The 15,884-nt window shown below is 43.4% G+C and overlaps 1 protein-coding gene across 1 annotated transcript in view; it reads right to left on the reverse strand.

Moving 5' to 3' along the window:
* The window catches only part of CSMD1 (CUB and Sushi multiple domains 1), a 3,932,590-nt gene that overhangs the window by 78,082 nt on the left and 3,838,624 nt on the right, over nt 1-15,884 (reverse strand). The window contains exons 66-67 of the mRNA XM_086925641.1: nt 5,591-5,752; nt 514-623 (exon numbers count right to left, since the gene is read on the reverse strand). Of these exons, the coding sequence (XP_086781767.1) occupies nt 514-623; nt 5,591-5,752 (272 nt within the window). The remainder of the gene's footprint in view (nt 1-513; nt 624-5,590; nt 5,753-15,884) is intronic.

The raw sequence follows: 15,884 nt of genomic DNA on the forward strand, positions 1-15,884 counted from the left end.
TCCGGAAAAAACTAAAGACTCATTTGTTCCCCAAATACTAAGAATCATCTGCTCAACCCTTTCTTCAGCTCTACCAGTGCCTGTGCTACTAGCGCCTTGATATCCCTCCAGGATGATTGTAGCGCTCTATAAATAAATAAGTAAAATAAATAAAAAGGAACTATGATTTTGAGCGTTTCTCTCCCACACAAATACTGCAAGCTTGAACAAAATGTATGACTCAACAAATATGGAGGAAAAATTGGGAACCACTTTCATAACACAGGAATACAGGAAGCAGTCAAAGATAGACATAATAACATATCAACATACAAGATATTTATCTTGTAAACTAGGTGCAACAATGTAAAAATGTTGGCAAAGTGGTCAGGCATATTACAAACTTTCAGATATGAAAGTAATCATCATTGGTTTTAAGAGAAACGATTCATGAAATCCAATACAATTGTTCAATCAGGTCTACTTAGTGGTAACTAATATGATTGTAAAAATGCAAGTATCTGGAAAACTTACATAGCCATCCATTACCCAGTTGTCATCAAATTTGTTTAAGGAAGCGTCCACAGGCAACTTCACCTGAATTATTTTTAAAAGTAAATGTGCTTCTTCTTTTTTGTAAGTTCCTGCAAATGAAAAAATGTGAATAACATCACTTAAACCATATATAAGCCAATATACCACATTGTCAATATTTGGGAAGCGATAATTTCTTACTTGTTATTGAAACAATTTACACATTTAAAGTAACCAATTGTTGCATCTTAAGGGATTTAAAGTAATGCCCTGTCTGTATTGTGATCTATATTGTTTATTTCCTCAGAAAATGTGTAACTATTAACTGTAGTAAAAAATCTTAAACATTCCTGAAAAATATCAGCAATATATTGCTTATGAACCACAAAAGATGTTACTATTGTGCCATCAATTAGATAATTGGTAACCTCACTTATGACTTTACTAGCAGCATCATCAAGAATATCACAAAAGCATTTTTCCAAAACTGTTTGTGGGCCATGTAAATTACTCTTATATTCTGTCCATAATTCTGGCAAGAACATACAGTGTTACAATAGCCTCACAAATATGTTTAAGGACATTTTAAGATGTTTTCCTTTTTTATGGACACCACCATTTTTTTGCTTTTTTACAAATCCTATTTTTGTTGGTATTATTATTATGATTGAGTGTCACAGTTCAAGCAAACTTTCTCTAAAACTGCAATGTAAAATTGATTTCACTAAATTGATCAGACCATAGCCATTTGGTGAAGGACAGATCATTGTAATAGATGTTAAGTACCATATCTGGGATTTAATGTGTATTTACAACACTCACATATACAACATAAATGTATGGCTTATGTAGCCCAATTGTACTCTGGTTGGGCTACAGTTTAGAAGTACTACAGTGACACTGGAGAAAATGTGCCTGTGCGATGAAGGAAACCCTACTTTCATATAGTATTTGAGAAACACCTAGGATGTGCCTTTTAAGACCAATTTACTTCCAAAATGAAGAGTTACAAAATGGTTTTCACTGTATGAATAAATAACAATAAAATACAGTTTCCTAGCTTATGGCCTCATTACGACCACAGACGCCAGACCAGGGGGGGGGGCACGGAGATGGTAGTCTTCCGGCCACCATATTATGACCAGGGCAGTCAGGCCGCCCTTGGACCACCACAACCACAAGGAATCAGAGACTGGTAGTGACGCAGCAGTATTGAGTCTGCAATATGCTTGGCTGGATTTATGTTATCCTCACAAGCAGATTTCAAGTTTCCTCTCTGCCATGGTTTTCAGTGAACGTGCCATGAATACCGCGGTGGAGAAGAAATAAAGGGGGTCCTACAGGACTGGTTGTTGCCTCAGTGCCGTGGGGTACATGCAGGGGGCACATTTTGCGGCCCACTGTAGGCATACAGTCCTGCTCTATAGTGTAATTCATTATCACTTGCTGGCTTGCAAAGATTAGCCATCAGGGAAGGGAACGGAAGAATGGTTTTACAAAAAAGAGCTTTAACTCTTGGTATGTTAAAGTGGAAATTCCCCATGAGTATGTCAGGAAATGCAGCCATTGATTCCCAGAGCATTCTCAGTTGAGTCCCTAGCAGGAGGCAAAATAGTCTTAGCACTGACAGAGGAGATGGAACTTTATCCCTGTAGGGCTGCAGCTGGAAGGACTAGGCTTCTGCAGCTAGAAGGTGGCTAGAACAATTTTGGTTGAGATATTCTGAGAAGGTTTATGGTAAAAGTAAAGAGGAAGTGTTGAAAAAGGTTGGGGGACTTATATGAGAAACATAGCAAGGAAAGAGCTCTGTTTGAGGGATTGTTAAATTGCTAATGGTTCAGAAGGTAATGTTTATAACAAGAATAAGCAGGGAGGAAGGGAAGAGAGGAAAGGATGATGTTTTTAATCGGAATGCATTTAAGCCTGCTTTAATGAGCCAAAATATTAGACATTGCAACGTCTAAATTGCCATTCTTGGCTTGAAGAGTAACAAAAGGGGTGAAATGAGGGTAAAGCTTGGCATATCGAAATCAGTAGATATAAGTCCTCTCAAGTGCGTAGAGTTGAGTCCTAGTAAGTATTGTATTGTATTGTATGTTGGATTTATATAGCGCTTATAACCCAGGGGTCTCTAAGCGCTTGCCTTGGGAACCCGTCCTGGCTTTTCCCTGTGAGAAAGCCCCTACAGGGCATCCCCAAGGTGAAAGCCAGGCATCCTGCCGCGGGGGGCCGTTGTGGAGATTAAGCAAGCTTAATGCCCAGAGTTGCAGAGTGTGAACCCATGATTAGGTCAGGCACCGAAGCGAGAATTATCGAGTCCATGGACATTTCAACTCAAGACCCTGCCGTGTCAGGAATTGAACCCTGGTCCCGGGTCTGACCTCTGCTTCAGGGTCTGCCTGCTCTAACCAGTGAGCCACACTTCTCCACTAAGTAAGTAGTTGAGCCCTCTATACTTTCTAGGATGCAGCAGGATCAGCAATGTCTCTGGTCAGCTGCAGAAGTCATGTTGGTTCAGAGACAGTGTCTGGGGTCAGGTCATTGAGAAGGCCATCAACACCCAATTCTCCGAGTTCATCAAAGCAAGCCATGTCCCGAACATCTCCCAATACAGCTTCTGAGGCAACCACAGCACCGAAACTGCTCTCCTCGCTACCACCAATGTCTTCCGCTCCCTCCTTGACTGGGGTGAAACAATAGCCCTCATCCTTCCGGACCTCTTGGATGCCTTCATCACCATCTCCAGCCACACCCTAAACATGAGACTCCACGACACAGCATCCATGACAAATCCCTGGACTGAATCGGCTCCTTCCTCACTGGTCGAGCACTGCGAGTCAGGCTACCACAGTTTCTCTCAGGACCCACAGAGAGCAGTGGCAGAGTGCCTTCGAGCTCTTACCTGAACCTCACCCTCTTCAACATCTACATGACTCAACATCGTCTCCGATGCCGACGACACCGAGATTGACAAATTTCTTTAAAATGTCTTCAGGGACTATCCTGCCACAGCCTATCTGCCTGCCCTGCTCCTTTAGAGTAAGGGGATTGCTATAACTATTTAAAGACTTCTCCCCTAAACCACTCCGCTAAATTCAGCCAAAAGGGGGTTATAGTCACTAAAAATACTCCAAAAGGTCCCACACGTCACTACAATTAAGGTATGGGGTCCGCCCATTGCATGCCTTGACAAACAAATGGGCTGGCTCGACCCCATTGGACTGTCCAGCATGTAGCAATTTAGAGGAGACAGAATTCCATGTATACTTTTTTTACCTCGGCTATAGGAAGGTTAGGCATTGATGGTTGATCCAGTTATGCAGAAACCTGGCAATGCAACACTGAAGAGGCATTTAGGCTATTAAAATATAACACTTAAATGCCTATTGTATTTGCGATGTCACACTTTTTATTTTCTATGTGAGGTGTATGCAGAACGTTTTTGAATACCAACTTTCAGGTTCACGCTGACAACTCTACAAAGTTTTAACTGGACTTGGTCCATCTTTTTCCATTATTATTATTTATGTTTTTTCTGTGGGTTTTTAGTGGTTGTAATATGACTTATATTTGCTTTTAATAATGTTTTATATTTATATACATCAATATTTAACCCAAGGCTATGGGCTCTGGGCATGTGCCCATGTGGATTGTCTAAATGAAATGTTACTGTAACATACATGCACGTTTATGGCCACTGGCCGAAATGAAGTTCCTGTGATTGATTGAATATATAGATAAAGAGTTAAATGATATGCTGACTTCACTTTGCTAGTCTAATACATATTAAAAATGTACTTCAAAGTCTGTTTTCTCATTGTAATGACAAAGAAACTGCCTTGCCAAAGTCACAGATATGACGGATGGCTTTCATTGATTCCAAACTCCAAATCCCCTTCATATTTTTTGTCATTGTAATATTAGCTTACATACTGAACGCATATATTCTGCATAATATCACCTGTCGGGTTCCAATGTGGTGATACACTCAAGAATGTGGGAGCAATAATAAATCCTAATTTAGTCATTAAAAAGGAAGTATCAAGATAAAAATGGTGTGAAAATGATGTGGTGTATAGTCAACTCATACTCAATTAGAACATATTTTCTCATGCCCATAGTATCGTAGACTAATAATCATAGATTAACTAAATTAAATGCAAAGCCAGTTTCCCAAAATTATTTGTCAAAGTATTCTTGCACATAAAGTATGAATGAACACGGCTCCACTGTCTATGGGTTTTCTTCAAATTATAAAAGTAATAAGGATTTGACTCATCACACAATTTACCCAGTGATGTTTTACCAAATTCTAACTACAGGATCTTTAAAAATGTTTTGTTCAAATCCTCAAGTAAAGAGTGTTTAAGTTCTCAAACTGTTTATTGTTTTTCCCTTTAAAAATAACCAACTAGTATTGAAAACCATCGGACAATCTGAGTCATATACAAGAACATACGAAATGCAGAACACATTATTTGTTGATGGGCAGCCCACAAGCCAGCTGGGTCAGCAGAAGCAACCACCTCTGTCCACAAGGACCGCCCATCATATCAGACCACTTTATACTTGGTGGGCATCTCTGTAAAAAAGTGCATCCACTGAACAAGCCACCATGTTTTTTTGGGCAACTGTGCAATCTTTTGTGCTTTCCAGCAACAAATTCATAAGTGTAGGCTTTGTAATAAACAGCAAAACAAATGCCCCGCACATTCAGGAACTTTTCTTGCTACTTGTCAGAAAACCTTTCACATTTTCCATCCTGGAAGTTGTACATTTTGCATCAGGTCCGATACAAAGCTATTGGCAATAAGGTGCAACTACCACTAGTGTGACCTGGTGGCCCTTCGGTATATGGCTTCTGGAGCTAAGAGGTTCTTCCAATTCTAAATGGGCATGGGCAACGGCAAGTTTGATGGGCAGGTACACCACCAGTCAACGGTGGTGTTGCTGTCCCACAAAAATTTAAATGAGACATATAGAATTCAACCTTCTGATTAATCATTCCTGAATGTCATTTGTAATGGATTATGCAAGCCCATACACATTAAACTGTTCAAAGGTAATGTCTGCATACCTGACAATTTCAGTTCCACGCCAGCATCTTCTAATAGGGTTGTGTTCACCCTGCTACTTGTAGCATTAAACCAGTCCACTGATAGCGTGATGGACTGTTGCTTTCCAAGGTATTCAAAAAAACCTTTCCACACAGAATTTACGAAAAAGACGTCTGAAGGTACTGAATAATAAAGGAAAGGAACTATATTAAACATCGATTATACAAAATATAGGATAAACATTATAAGCATGAATTTAATTATTCTGTGGCAAGCAAACATACTGCAATAATGAATAAATGAACATGTGAAAGTTTATTTTATAATAAACTGTATACAGATGTATAGCAATTACTGTTTTGCTCAATAATATTTTATTGTATAGGTAATCATCACAATATATTCTCTTTTCAAACAGATATCTTTCACAAGTAAAGAAAAAGTATACAAGAGACACATTAAGATTCAGAATAATGTACGTTGCTCACCTGAGACATGTCCAGGGAAACAAGCATCTGCAATGCAATGGGCCTCGCATTTACGTGAGCTTGAGCTATTGGCTAGGCCTAGGCGGTAAATTCCGTTTCGCTCGCGGAATTTGCAGAAGTTGGGTAATTTTGCGTTCCGTGGAGCAGGCGAAATTGCCCAAAAGTCTGCATTCCGCGACTTTGCAGCGTTTTTTGCTATTTCACAATCTCAAAATGCGTGTTCGCGAGATATTCCCCCCGAGCACGCAAACAGAGGTTGCGAACAGTAAAAAAGTATCACGAACAAGCAATTCCGTGTGTTTGCAAAATTTACGCGAATTCACAGAGATTTTTTACCGTTTTGCAGAGATTTGGTAACGCGATTACGCAAATTCCGCCCACCCCTACTATTGGCATTGTAAATGACAAAGCCTTTTATTAATGTTTTGGCTGATAAAACATAATAAAAGGCATTGTCATTGACAATAGCTGTACCTTAAACTCTCGTTACCCAATTTTTTCTCCCATGGCCCCTAAAGGGCTCTCGGTTTACTGCAAGTTAAATAAACAAAACGGTGGTCACAACTGTACATGAGAGACCTACCTGCTGTAAGAGAAACTCATTAAAGAAAATAGTGCTTACAGACTAAAGAACACGTACTGTGTAACAGCCAAAGTAAAAGCGCCAGTGCTCATAGGAGGTTACAAATGAAGACACAGACAACGCGAGGGTGAGGGAGGAGAAGAGAAGGCACGGACAGAGCTGTGTGACACTACATGTGCATGAAATAAATAGTACATGCCCTGTGTAACACTTGAAGTAAAGGGGCCAGTATCCATGGGAGGATACAAATGACAACGTGGCTGTACTAAGGAGGGACTAACAAGACTCATAATGAATCAGAAGCCAGCATTTACAAAGGACAAACAGACACGCCAATGAAAAAAAAGGCGGGAGAGTGGGCGAGGCTTCTCTCCGTAGTCAACTACCACAGCTCTTCGAAGATTGTCGGTTGCGCGCTAGCTCACGCTCGACCTAAAAAGGGCTTATGAGTGCAAACAAAATTTTGTTGCCCACAGTTTACGAATGTTAAGCATCCACTCATCAATTTAGGGGCTGAGCCCAATAAGTCTACCTTAACAAGATCTCAGCATTGCCGAAAATGTAATAACAACCTTCATCTTAGCCGCTGCCTTCTTTCTGCAATTAGAGATTTACATATACACAGTATGTGTATCAAATAATCTATTGCCCTACCACACCAATCACAGCTGAAATTCATTTTGCCATTTTACTCACCATTATAGAAATAATTTAGGGTAATTAAGAAAAATCTGAATCTACCTATCACATACTTTTAATTTAATGTAAAAAAAAGATTCAGCAAGTATTGCTGTTTATTAATTTATATGTGCTGCTTACCATGAGTGCGTCCTTAACTTTAGATCAGTTAAATACGCATAGAAGAAAAGAAGTTTAGCTTGCTTTTTACGGTAGAAGCAAAGTACGTGCACCCTGAATTCTTGCACAAAAAAGGTCTTTCTTTAAGCTCTTCAAGTGGCCAAACCGGAGCCAGGTTTGCTCAGTGGATCAAAAAAGCTTCCTGCACAACATAAGTTTGACTCCACAATTTGAGCTCCAGGCACAATTGTTCTTAGGGTATGGAGTCTGATGGCCAGAAAAACAATCTGTACATCCAGCATTAGTCAACTTTCATACATCCTCATAGTTTTCAGAGAAAATCTGGCGTGCCATATGTAAGTAAGGCAATGAGTTTTGCTGAGAGGATCAGTTATGAAGCAGAAGGACAAAGTGCCTGTCACAAGTTTGGTTGGTATCTGGGGGCAAAGGCATCCATAGGTGAATACGCCGGGAAATATATTTCATCCGGTATACATAAAGGATAGTAGTTGGATGAAGGTCTTCCTTATTTTTGGGAGCAGTTAAACCTCCTGGAAATTGGATATGGCAAGATGTTTTCATTTACTTTTCTGTACTGTGGAGGCTCCGAAGCAGGGTTGGATTGGGAATAAAAATCAGCCCGGGCACGCTAAAAAAAGTGGCCCACATTTGCATATTGCCTTTCCGCAAAACACTGCTTTGGGGAAATTTTATAAAAAAGGGGGAAGGTTACAAAAAATGCATGGATTAGTTCACACTGGTGAAACACGCCACTTTTGCTCAGGCCCCCTGCCCACACTCAATAGGCATACATTTATTGCCGGCCCAGCGAGAAAAAGGGAGTGACACCTGTGCCCGTTGATAAAAAGGAGGTCATGGATGCCCATATGCCTCCAGAATGGCCACTCAGACACCCACTGGGCTGCCGGTGGCATCCGAACAACAAGAAAACCGCCCAAATTGGCCTCCAGACTGCCCAAAAAAGCAGCCCACACCTGGAACTCGGGCACCGGCCCCTCGGGCATGCAAAAGTGCCTGCATTACCAATCTGACCCTGACTGAAGCATTTGCTGCTCATACAGGACCAACCCCAGGCTCCTTTTAAAATTAACATAATCTATTTTAGGGCCTGAAGAAAGTGGTTGGAAATTATTATCTCCTCCGGAGCGTCTTTGGCTGTGCACGTTGTTTGAGTCTCCATACGGCGATGCAACAACAATAAAAAAAAAGCATTGGCGTAGCCAATAGGTCTCGCCTTTGGGACCTTATAAGTATTTATTTATGCAGCACATTATCCTTGTTTCACTTTACAAGTGCATAGTGTATAGCAGGTGGTTTGGACCAGCACAGCATCTAGAAATGTCGTTAGCTTTGCTCTGGATTTTTTATTTTAAATAAAAAATCGTGTATACAGTTGAAATGAAAAAAAAATTCACACCTGGAAACCGTCAATTTAGACAAAACTACGACATTGCTACAGCACAAAACATCGCATCACAACCTAGCCAGCTGAAAAATTCAAAACGTCCAGTTGATTAGCATCCCTAGCCCTATATTGCTAGTAACTTTTCCATCAGTACATAAACGCAACACAGGATGTACAAACCTCTTTCCGTACACCTTCTCACAAAGGTAGGCACAAGGAGAGAAAACACGAGCCTTAAGCTGAAGTAAAGCTCCCATATTCATGTAAACAATCATGAGCTGTATGAATATAACATAAGCAAGATCTCTCTATTCACTAGTGCAAGGCCTGTGAGAATCCAACAAAGCAAGGTCTCTCTGCTCACGACTGGAGGACTGTACGAATATCAGACACAATGCCTCTCTACTCACTAGTGCATGGGCTGTGAGCGTCCAAAAAAGCACAGTCTCTCCCTTCACTACCGGAGGAGCTGTACGAATATAACAGACACAAGATTTTTCTACTCACTAGTGCAAGCACTATGAAAATTTAACAAAAGCATGGTCTCTCTGTTCACTACTAAAGGAGCTGTATAAATATCAGACGCAAGGTTCTCTACTCACTAGCAAAAGACACACAATTGAAGGATGGAATGCAGAACAAATCAAAATGTTCACCCCCAGTCAGGAGATCTGGGTTAAATCCATCATTCTTTTGCTCACCAAGCCACCCCAGTTTAGACCTGACCATATGCAATAGGTCTCGCATTTGTGAGTTTAAGCTATTGGCATTGTAAATAACAATGCTTTTTATTTGTTTTAAAAATCAACAAGTAAATAAAACTCATTGTCATTTACAAAGCCAATAGCTCAAACTCTAGTAATTGCGAGACCTATTGCATTGCAAATGCTTGTTTGAAGCTAGCTCTCGCTTGAAATGTCTTCTGTTTAAATAAGTCCACGGGAAAAATACATTCCTCCGGTTTTTCTTCAGTACTCTCCCACCTGTTCTAAAACGTTGTCATGTAACGACAGCTATTAGTGATTACGCTAACAAGATTAGATGATCGGTGATGTTTCACAAACTAATTCTGTACGAAAATAACGGCGGGGCACCTGCTAACTCCAGACTGTGGGGTACAGTGTAAAGGGCCGTGGGCCTCGAGATTCTGACCACGACACCACACCAACGGTCTCCAAGATGGGGCTGTCCTTGGGCCCTTGCTTCGCGCACTAGGCTGCTCTTAACGGTCTCCAGGAAGGGGCTCTTGCGTCACGTGATACGGCGCCGGCGCGCTCCTGGGGCCATGACAATGCGCACGCGGCTCCTCTCCCGCCGGCACCCGCCTGGGCCCAGTGACGCACTTTGCTTTCAAGCAACATCGCCTCAGTTAGCTGGGCCTGGTCCACGACCCTTGCTCCCCGTGGATACCGCCGCACCTGTGTGGGATCGCGGGGATGGGTGGCACCGTGGGGGCCCGCACCAACAGGCTCCTTGCGGCGCTAGCACACGCCACTCGGGCGGCCGCTGCCTTGCCCACGACAACCCAGCGCCCGGGTACAAGCGCTGTGAGGAGAGCAGGTGAACCGTTGGTCTAACTTTCGGATAAGGCATGGAAATGGCGCTCCAGTGCCGAAACCGAGGGGTGCAATCCCCACCCCCTTCTGTCTGAAGCCATGTCTCCAGCTTGCTTATGCGCCACACTTCTGGACACGTATGGATTTATTGTGTGTTTTTTGTGTCTGCATTTACTGTGTGCTTGTGTGTGACCCTTTGAGTGGCAATATTAGCGTCATTTAACAAGGCTGTGCACTGTAACAGGATGCACGCTGTAGAGGAATAAGTATTGTAGTAAGGTGCGCATTGTAGAGGGGTGGGCATTGTAGGAAATTTGCACTATAAAGTGGTGCACACTGTCTAGAGGTGCACGCTGTGAGGGCGCATGCTGTAGTAAGATGCGCGCACACTGTAAATGAATGTGCAATGTAGATTAGTTATAGAACAGTGTATACGTAATAAGTATTAATAACGTGTAAATGAATTGTACTTTTCTAACAATATGGCATATTAATTTGAGCATTAGTTGGTTTGTAAGACTGTGTGTGATTTAAAAACTGCGTGGTCATAGACTGCAATACAGAATAATAATGAGAATGTGAAGTTATTTTGTTTAAGTGAGATTGCAAAAGCACTTAATGAATAGGATGGAATTGCTAATATACCTTTCAGTTGTTTGAGCTTTTATTTTGTGTTTCTTTATGTATTTTGCAGCCGTGAAAGCGTAAACTGCAACACATAAAGAGAATAACTTTACATTTTTTGTTCAAAAGAATTGTAGTTATTTTTAAAGGCTATTTAAAACACACCTAATGTTCTAAGTCCTTTTAAAGAAAAATTAATAATGTCTGAGTTACATGTACGCAGTTTAAAAACGCTTTGTTTGTGCTAAAATGGCTTTTATGTTATAAGAAAGTTTCTACGAATATATAGCATCTAAATGGGCAAACGTTGTCGTTTGAAACAGTTTTGTGTGTCCAAATTGAAGCCAGCTGTCCATGCATGACTGAAAATGAAACTGTGTAAGCATGGCTAAGAACGAAACTAAATGTCTAAGCAAAAACATATTTTGCAACAACAGGGAAATGCCATCTCGATGTAAATAGCTGTATGCCTTACAATTGTTTAAGCATTTGCCCTTCATTGAAGCTATATGTGCCTTACTTAACTAACGTATTGTTGTTTTAGAAAGCTTTTTTATTGTCTCAAGGATTAGCTTGTAGTATGGTGTATGCTGTAATAGAATGGTATGTGTTGTAGTGGATGTCTGCTGTTGAGTTGTATGTAATAGAGCGATATGTATTGTTAAGGGCAAAGTACATAGTAGTGTAAACTGCAGACTGCTATTGAATGCAAAATGCACATTGTTGTTAAGTGCAGAGTGCAGTTTGCTGCTAAGTGCAGGGCGCAGATTGTTTCTGAGTGCAAAGTGCAAATTGTTAATGAGTGCAGGGTGCAGATCGCTATTAAGTGTACAATGTTAAATGCACAGTGCATATTGTTGTTAAGCGCAGACTTGAATTTGAATTGAAAAACATTTATTGAGCGCACCTATACCCAGTGGTTTCATGGCGCAGACAGCAGATTGTTACTGAATGCAAGGTGCAAATTGCCACTGAACACAAAGTGCAGATTGTTGCTGAGTGCAGAGTGCTACAGCGCAACGCTCCACTCTACAGCGCAGCGCTCCACTCTACAGCGCAGCGCTCCACTCTACAGCGCAGCGCTCCACTCTACAGCGCAGCATTCACTCTACAGCGCAGCATTCACTCTACAGCGCAGCATTCACTCTACAGTGCAGCATTCACTCTACAGCGCAGCGCTCCACTCTACAGCGCTCCACTCTACAGCGCAGCGCTCCACTTCACAGCGCAGTGCTCCACTCTACAGCGCAGTGCTCCACTCTACAGCACAGTGCTCCACTCTACAGCGCTCCACTCTACAACGCAGCAGTCCACTCTACAGCGCAGAACTTCCCAGTATAGCACTCCACTCTACAGCGCAATGCTCCACTCTACAGACCAGTGCACCACTCTACAGCGCAGCGCTCCACTCTACAACGCAACACTACACAACGCAGCATTCTGCTGTACAGCGCAGCGCTCCACTCTACAGCGCAGCATTCACTCTACAGTGCAGCATTCACTCTACAGCGCAGCGCTCCACTCTACAGCACAGCATTCACTCTACAGTGCAGCATTCACTCCACAGTGCAACGCTCCACTCTACAGCGCAGCATTACAAAACGCAGCACCCCAGTCTACAGTGTAGCAATTCATAGCCCAGCACTCCACTCTACAGCGCAGCACTATACAATGCAGCACTCCACTCTACAGTACAGTACTCCTCTCTACAGCGAACTGCTCCACTCTACATTGCAGTGCTCCACTGTACAGCGCAGTGCTCCATTCTACAGCGCAGTGCTCCACTCTACAGCGCAGCACTACACAACCCTCCACTTTACAGCGCAGACATTCCCAATTTAGCACACCACTGTACAGCGCAGCGTTCCAGTCCGCAGCGCAGCGCTCCACTCTACAGCGCAGCGCTCCACTCTACAGCGCAGTGCTCCACTCTACAGCGCAGCGCTCCACTCTACAGCGCAGCGCTCCACTCTACAGCGCAGCGCTCCACTCTACAGCACAGCGCTCCACTCTACAGCGCAGCGCTCCACTCTACAGCGCAGCGCTCCACTCTACAGCGCAGCGCTCCACTCTACAGCGCAGCGCTCCACTCTATAGCGCTCCACTCCACAGCGCAGCGCTCCACTCTACAGCGCAGCACGCCGCTCTACAGCGCAACACTCCACTTTACAGCGCAACACTCCACTCTACAGCGCAACACTCCACTCTACAGCGCACCACTCCACTCTACAGCGCAGCGTTCCAGTCTGCAGCACAGCGCGCCACTCTACAGCGCAGCGCGCCACAGCGCAGTGCTCCACTCTACACCGCAGCAATATACAACACAACACTCCACTTTACAGCGCAGACCTTCCCAATTTAGCACACCACTGTACAGTGCAGCAGTCCACTCTACAGGGCAGCACTCACTCTACAGCGCAGTGCGCCACTCTACAGCGCAACACTCCACTCTACAGCGCAGCGCTCCACTCTACAGCGCAGCGCTCCACTCTACGGCGCAGCGCTCCACTCTACAGCGCAGCGCTCCACTCTTCAGCACAACACTACACAAAGCAGCATTCTGCTCTACAGCGCAGCGCTCCACTCTACAGCGCAGCATTCACTATACAGCGGGAGCATTCACTCTACAGTGCAGCATTCACTCTACAGCGCAGCGCTCCACTCTACAGCGCAGCGCTCCACTCTACGCAGTGCTCCACTCTACAGCGCAGCGCTCCACTCTACAGCGCAGCGCTCCACTCTACAGCGCAGCGCTCCACTCTACAGCGCAGCGCTCCACTCTACAGCGCAGCGCTCCACTCTACAGCGCAGCGCTCCACTCTACAGCGCAGCACTCTATAGCGCAGCGCTCCACTCTACAGCGCAGCACTCTATAGCGCAGCACTCCACTCTACAGTGCAGCACTACACAACGCAGCACTCCACTCTACAGCGCAGCGCTCCACTCTACAGCGCAGCGCTCCACTCTACAGCGCAGCGCTCCACTCTACAGCGCAGCGCTCCACTCTACAGCGCAGCGCTCCACTCTACAGCGCAGCGCTCCACTCTACAGAGCAGCGCTCCACTCTACAGCGCAGCGCTCCACTTTACAGCGCAACACTAGACAACGCAGCATTCTGCTGTACAGCGCAGCGCTCCACTCTACAGTGCAGCATTCACTCTACAGTGCAGCATTCACTCTACAGTGCAGCATTCACTCTACAGAGCAGCGCTCCACTCTACAGCGCTCCACTCTACAGCGCTCCACTCTACAGCGCAGCGCTCTACTCTACAGCGCAGCGCTCCACTCTACAGCGCAGCGCTCTACTCTACTCCGCAGCGCTCTACTCTACAGCGCAGCGCTCTACTCTACAGTGCAGCGCTCTACTCTACAGCGCAGCGCTCTACTCTACAGCGCAGCGCTCTACTCTACAGCGCAGCGCTCTACTCTACAGCGCAGTGCTCCACTCTACAATGCACTACTCCACAAAGCACACTAGTCCACTCTACAACACACCACCCCACTATACAGCGCTGCACTCTACAACGCAGCACTCCACTGTACAGCACAAACACTTCCTAACATGCTCATTGTATTGAAAACACACACATTATTATTGTAGTTAAACACAAACACTTTTTTACGGACTAATTATCGAAAACACCCACTTTTCAACACACTTGTATTAAAACACGCACATTATATTAAAAAAAAACATTAAAAAAATTGTATGCAGTAGCTGTTTGCACACAGTTGGCAAGGGGAAACTGAAACTGACATGTTCTTCACAAACCAGCCTTTAAAACTGCAACAAAGTAACAAAATCTAGAACTGCTCCTGAAACTGACATGCTCTTCACAGTTGACGCGCGCGACCTAATCCAAGTCGAAGATCTGCGCGTTCACATCTCTTGTCTCTTGTCTGTTCCCCTTGAGTCCTTGAAAACTGAAATGATCACAATAAGTCTCGCAGCGACGGATCGCTTTTGCGATCCGGTTCGCAGGTGCGAGACCTAAAGAATAACAATTTCTTTGTTGGGTCGAGATGGACTTGTTTTGGGGACTATGAGTTTGAGTATGAATAAATGGTATGTAAGGGAAGTGTATGATTTGAGTGGAGTTTGTAATGGGGAAGTATTGCTATTCTGTAGTTGGAAAGATATAAGTTTGGTACTACTCTGTAATAATGCACCTTAGAATTTGAAATTAGCAACATTCTGTAATAAGGAAATTTGCACTTTATATTTCAATGTGATAGAGATAAAACATTATGAGAATTAAATAAATGGATTTGGAATGATATTGGATTGCTGACCACTTGTTTAACTGGCTTAGAGTGTCAAGAAATACAGGTTAAGAGGGAGTATTCTTTTGCTTTTTACTAGTCATGACCCAAAACACCGACGAGTGAAGGCTGCATTCAATAAGAGCCTCAGATTTTAGTGTATTAAATTGGTTAGTTTAATGTCCTCAATTGTCAAGCCATTTCAACAGATATTTATAGGTTTTTAATCTCTGCAGTCTAGTATTATCTAGCTACCATTTATCAATTGTATTAGCTTTCTGCCAAAGATAACTATTTTTGTTTTATCTTTTTGGAATATTTTAATGGTAGAATCAATTAATAAATTTCAGGGCATATTGCAGTCCCGACCTGTTGGTACTTTGTCCAAGAGGGCTGTATTGCCCATACATTGTTGACCTGATTTATAAGGTTACCAATCTGCAGGTTTTCTCATTGTTCTGTGGGAAATTTTGGTTCACTGGGAAATCCTGGCTCATGTAGTCAAAGTAACATGATAAAAAGTCCCCCTAGAGCAAAGTACTATCTATCTGGTTAGAGAAATGAAGGCACCATTTC

Source organism: Lissotriton vulgaris, chromosome 6 (assembly GCF_964263255.1).
Source record: "Lissotriton vulgaris chromosome 6, aLisVul1.2, whole genome shotgun sequence".
In the NCBI taxonomy this organism is placed as follows: Eukaryota; Metazoa; Chordata; class Amphibia; order Caudata; family Salamandridae; genus Lissotriton; species Lissotriton vulgaris.